This window comes from Ascidiella aspersa, chromosome 6 (genome assembly GCF_963924565.1).
Source record: "Ascidiella aspersa chromosome 6, kaAscAspe10.2, whole genome shotgun sequence".
NCBI classification, from domain to species: Eukaryota; Metazoa; Chordata; class Ascidiacea; order Phlebobranchia; family Ascidiidae; genus Ascidiella; species Ascidiella aspersa.
In genome coordinates, this window is record NC_139452.1 from 25,036,848 (window position 1) to 25,042,521 (window position 5,674).

The following is a 5,674-nucleotide window of genomic DNA, read 5'->3' on the forward strand; positions in this document are numbered from 1 at the left end:
AGTCCAATTTTTAAAGGTTATATTATAAGGACCGGTATTAACTCTTTAGTGCCATTGGCATTACAGTTTATTAATGTCGTTAAGTGGCAGTAGAGAACGTAGGTATACCGGTATTAGTGGAATTTGCGAACACTTGTTTTGGTTGGTTACGTAGGCCTACGATTTTCACGTACGATTTGTTTCAAAGAAAGAAATTTCGTTTTCCTTTAAATCCTGTTACATTTTCGCTTTAGGTTAATGGCATTTATGATCTCGAGTTGTTGAAAATTACGCGGTTTAGCAGCGTAGTTTTTCTGAATAGCACCAACATTCTTAAGCCTGTCGCACCGACAGAATATAAGCATCTAATTTATCTAGGGTGATCGGGCGGTCTAATAAAGGCTCAAAAAATACTATTGCTTCCGAAACCTTTCCATTTTTTTTTCTTGTAACATGCCTACCTTAAAATCATATAGATTGAACACGTTTATAGGAGGATGCTATAAGATGTTCATTTATATCCGAATTGACCTGAAATAGGCAAGGATTTTGTCCTGTACTGTCCGTTGTCAAAGCATCTTTAGTTTGTGAAAATACTTAAAAAACACTATGTGCTTGCCTACGATTGATTGAGTTTTGAACTTAACTATGACATATTTGAAGCTTTAAATTATGGCTTGTTCACACATTTACAGTTTATTCATTTACTTACTACAAAAATGTTATTATTGATTAGATGGAAGACTTATGACTAAAAAAAACAAAAGTAGAATAATTGGTGAATTAAAGAGTTATACATTACTTTGATAGAAAATGTAGCATTAATTATTGGAAAAAATTATACAATAGGTTAAAGCAAAAACATATTTAAAAAAAGTTAGGACCCAAAATGTTTGTGGATAGATTAAACAAAAATGATTGTTCAGGTAGGTGGATAAATAAAACAACTTTGTTGCGGCAAACATAAAGTTCAGTAAACCAACAATGCAGCAACTGAAAATCGAATTTTTGTAGGGAGAGGAATTTATTTAAGGACCGACACCCCCAAAACTAACTACAGTAAAAGGAATTATTGAATCACACACCACAGAATCAAATAGACATAAATTTGTTTATTTGAAGCACACACCGCTATTTATTATCACTATTGACTGCGCATACAGGCCAGATAATAACTGTGCGCCGTGTTTGAGCTACCTGCTATTAAAGAGTGTATCCAAGTTATTTACAGTCAAATATTCGAAAAATTGGCAAATTTGCCCTAGCCTATAAGCACGTGGTAGCATACATGGTTTCGAGAGCGGTCTTCAAATTTCTTGCTTGGAAGTTGTATAAACATGCTCGCGCCTACTGCTTTGACAGTGTAAAGAGCAGCGATGGCAAACGTAGTATTGCTGGTAGAGCAAACGAATGCTGTTTAATCTTCAAACAGCCTGGCCTGTTTGTTTATTTATATGGAGCTTTACAAACCTCGGGCTCAAATGTTACGCCGGTGCCACGGCCATATATCCTATTGGAAAGCTTGGCGGGAAATACAAATGGGAAAGCAAGAAGACAGGATGTACGACTGGCCTGCTGTTTTCTCAAATTAACTGCGCGAAATGTACACAGGCGACATTAGTTTAATTGCAGTAATTGAACATAAAGCAATCTCGACACAGAACGGTTTTTCGCCCAAAAAACAAAAACGTTTTAAATGGCTATGGTGAGGTTCAGTTAGTATATGAACCAACATGCGTGCTGGCTTTTTAAGTTGTCTGAACAGCGCAAGCTGTTGGTACAACGTAAACAGTGTTCAAGCGATTATCAACGCAAGTGATTAGATAAATAATTTCTACTCGTCACAGGGTACACACGTTGTATAGCCTATACAGTAGTAAAAAAATCAACGATAGTACGTAAACGAAATTACGGTAAGGCAGACAAAGCATAAAAACTATACGACTGCTTAAAATGGCGACACAGTTATTCAGAATACAGGGAATATTTTTATATATGAAAAAAGGCGAGTATTGTCTTTTTTTTATGAATCAGTTTAACCCGCGCAAAACAAATAATTACTCCCAAATTATACGAAATTTGCAGTCAAACAATTTAAAAACAGTACAGTAACATTTCACATTTCTTTTCCGCTTGCAGTAGTTTTCCATTCTGAAAATAAAGAAGGATTAAAATGAAGTTGAATATGCTGTTGCTGCCAGGCATTGTTTCAATTGTACAGTTGTTCTTTCTATGCCAGAAATAACAATTGTACAATTAAAATGAAGTTTTGGTATAATCAAGGTACGTGGGGAGTTGCTAAATCTGCTGAGTTATCTATCAGATAGCTTACATGTCAAGACATGTAGAATCCATGTAGGCTAATATCACATAAATAAGTAGATGAAAAGTATAAATGGTGCAGCGGCATATTTTAATGACGGTAACGTCCTTGCCACAATAAAGTCAGTAATAGTCTACTATTTTATCTTCGAGGTTGTCGTTAGTTGCTGTTCTTTAACAGCTCGATCAATAAACATTACGTTTCTCATAAAATAAGAGAGCATGTAAATGTAATACGGCTGGGTCGTTGAGATTAAACATATTAGTTTTAACCATTTCATACTTTTTGCTATGTTTTAAGTATAGATAACGTTTTAATTTCGCATAATGCCATATCCCAACCATTAAAAAAAAATTCAATAAATTTGAAATATATATGTTTGTCATAAGGCATTATAAAGTGTGAGCACAGAAAAATGGTAGCCTTGGTAAAATTGGATCTAATGAAATATGGTAAAAAGGGATTGTTGGTTTAGTGAAGCAAAACCTTATAAAATTCTTACAAACCTATAGTTGTATCAGGTCATTTTTGACACAAAGTTTAGAAGTTTAGACTGAGGCCTGATATACACTGAATTTCCTAACAACAAATGCTCTATATCTATAGGAATCGATATTTTTTTAAAGATCTGTTGCTTTTAGTTGGTAAAATCTACACTTGGGGTTACATATATATATTTACAATGCCTTTCGGGAGAAACAAAACATAAAAATTTGTTAGAATAAAAAAGCGAGTCCTATGGAAATGTCCAAACAGTCTTTCTTAAGCTTTTTGCTGTCGACCTTAAAAATGACTTTAATTGCTCTTTTTTACATAATAAAGTTACTACCGCAATTGTCGTGAATAAACAATACATGTCATAACCTTAAAATTTAACATTCGAAAGGTTGCATTTTATTGGTCAGACATATCATATCATGTCATCTTCGAAATTACCTATCAAAAATTGCCTTAGGTGTAAATTGCCCTGGAAAGCCATTGGTTAAGAGCCACTGGCCTAACCCTTTTTGTAAATGGCCGTATTTGCCTAATTCTAAATAGAGTAAAAAGAAAAATTGTATTCAAATCTTGGCAAGAAAATTTTCCACTTTAACCTAATGAAGCACGGATGTACGAAACCGTGTGAAGATTTTAATACAGTCTGTGATCATATAGTGCTACTGTTTACCCTATATGGCATAACCCTATATCACACTCGACTCTTATATTTAGGCATCCCTGTTAATTTGAAACAATATTAACCGACAGCCCAGCGTTTTAACAGCCTAATTGCCAACTGTACTCACCGCAAAACAAACGACGGTCGCTTAGCTCTGCGCCTGAGTTTGAACAGGTTGCATCACACTGGTCCGTTGGGCGCCTGCCGTATAGTAGGACGATTCGGTAATCTGGACCGGCTGGCTTTCCATCTCCCTGGATAGGGCCGACATAGGGATGAGGTGCTGCTGTTGCTGCTGGTGATGGTGCGCGCTCACGTTGCTAGGGGTAACGGCCTGCATAACGTGGTGGTTGATTTCGGTGGTAACCTGCTGTTGCTGCTGTTCAGAGTTGGGGGACGAGGCAGTGTTCGCCATCACTTGCTGCGAAGCCTCGTGCTGCTGTTGCTGCTGCTGCTGTTGATGGTGGTGATGTGGGGAGGGGTACTGGGGCAGGGCGCTCACAGGGGGCGGGGGGAGCAGACCAGGGGCCTGGTGCGTCTGTAGAGGGGCGTAATAGGGGTGCATTTGGAAGGCGTCCTGGTAGGCTCGCATATCCTTGTTTTGCTGGTCGGCGTTCATCAGGCTGTTAATGGAGAACGGATGCGAGAAGTGGTTGCTGCCGTCTTGCTTGATAGCGCTCATGGCGTGCATATGCGGGTGCCCGATCGCCATGCCATTCTCGGTGCCGGCGGCGCCTGCTGTGGCCGGCATCATTTGCTGGAAGGTGGGCGCCATGAAGTGGCCCTGGGGGTAGCTGTACATCACCTGAGAGTTCTGGCCCACCATGATTGGCGCAGCCGCGTCGACCTGCTGCTGTGATATGGCCGCTGCCGAGGCCTGGGCTGGATTCTCGATCGGTTTAAGGGTGTGGATGTTGGCTGCAGCGCCGTCGCCTGGAGTTGTAGTTGGCGAGTGCTCGTTAGGCAGAAGGATAGGCTTGGTATCTACTTGCCGGTCATGGTCTTCCAACTGCTCCACCTGGCTCACAATCATTCCGTTTTCGTCCATCTCTTCGCCGTCGTTCTCCTTGTCCGGGTCGTCCTTGACTCGCGACTGTTGCGCCTTTAGTGCGGCTTTCTTTTCGCACTTGAAGCGTTTTTGACGGCGCAGGTAGCAGCCGTTCTCAAACATGTTCCCAGCGTCCGGATGAAGACTCCAGTACGAGCCCTTGCCTGGCTTGTCGGGCGAGCGCGGCACCTTGACGAAGCAGTCGTTGAATGAAAGGCTGTGGCGAATGGAGTTTTGCCAGCGCTGCTGATTGGCCCTGTAGAACGGAAAGAGGTCCATGATCCACTGGTAGACCTCGCTTAAGGTCATCATCTTGCTAGGGCAGGACTGGATCGCCATTGTGATGAGCGAGATGTAGCTGTACGGCGGCTTAGCGTGCGTGTAGGTTCGCCTATAGGCGTTTGCGTTCTTGTCTACCGGTCGGTGACCAGGCACCAGGGCCATATTGGGGCTGATGCCTATGTTAGGGCTCATGGCCGGGTAGGGAGACGTCATGCCGGCGCTGTTCATCTGCTGGGAGAACTGACTGGCAGCCGACGGATGCGGCAACGCGGCGCCAAAGGCCTGTGACATCGGACTCGCGATGGCCCCTGTAGGGTTGCTGCTGTAGGTTGGGACCACGTTGACCGCGTTTTGGTAGCTGGAGGGCACCCCGGCAGCCGATGTGGAGTAGCTAGGCTGGTAGGCGACCGGGTACCTTGCAGTCGGCGCCGGTATCATTTCCGTTGAGGTTGCACTGTACATCATCTCTTGCGTTGCCGTTGGGCGCAAAGATCTACTTCTCGCGATTAATCTGATGCGCTAAACTGCTGCGAAACCGGGCTCCCTGTCTGCCTTGCCTGTTCGAGCTCGAGAATGAATTAGCCGCCGCGAAAGCGTCGCTGCCTCGGCGCTTGGGACTCGCAAAAACGGGCCCACCGCTCTTTGGCAAACAGAGGACGCACACACGTGCGTGCGCATGCGTGTGCCAAGAAACAGGCGCGTGTGTGTGACGGCTGTGCGCGCGCCATCTCGACCCCGTCCCGTACCTGTGTCGCAAGCTTTTAATATTTAACTTGTGCTCTTGTTTTTTATCGCCCGCCAACGCGGGAATTGGACCGCCGCTGTACAGCACCAGTATCGGGCTATAGCAGCTACAGTCATCCGTACGCCGCGCTTTATTTTA

The 5,674-nt window shown here is 43.2% G+C and overlaps 1 protein-coding gene across 1 annotated transcript; it reads right to left on the bottom strand.

The window, feature by feature from the left end:
* Nucleotides 1–3,609: 3,609 nt before the first annotated feature.
* LOC146140964 (hepatocyte nuclear factor 3-alpha-like) lies at nucleotides 3,610–5,253 on the bottom strand. The gene has a single exon (XM_083391836.1). The coding sequence runs from the start codon at nucleotides 5,251–5,253 to the stop codon at nucleotides 3,610–3,612; it is 1,644 nt and encodes a 547-aa protein (XP_083247962.1).
* Nucleotides 5,254–5,674: the final 421 nt, after the last annotated feature.

Coding starts and splice junctions, on each gene's coding strand:
- LOC146140964 (XM_083391836.1), bottom strand. CDS start 5,253: ATGTACAGTGCAACCTCAACGGAAATGATACCGGCGCCGACTGCAAGG.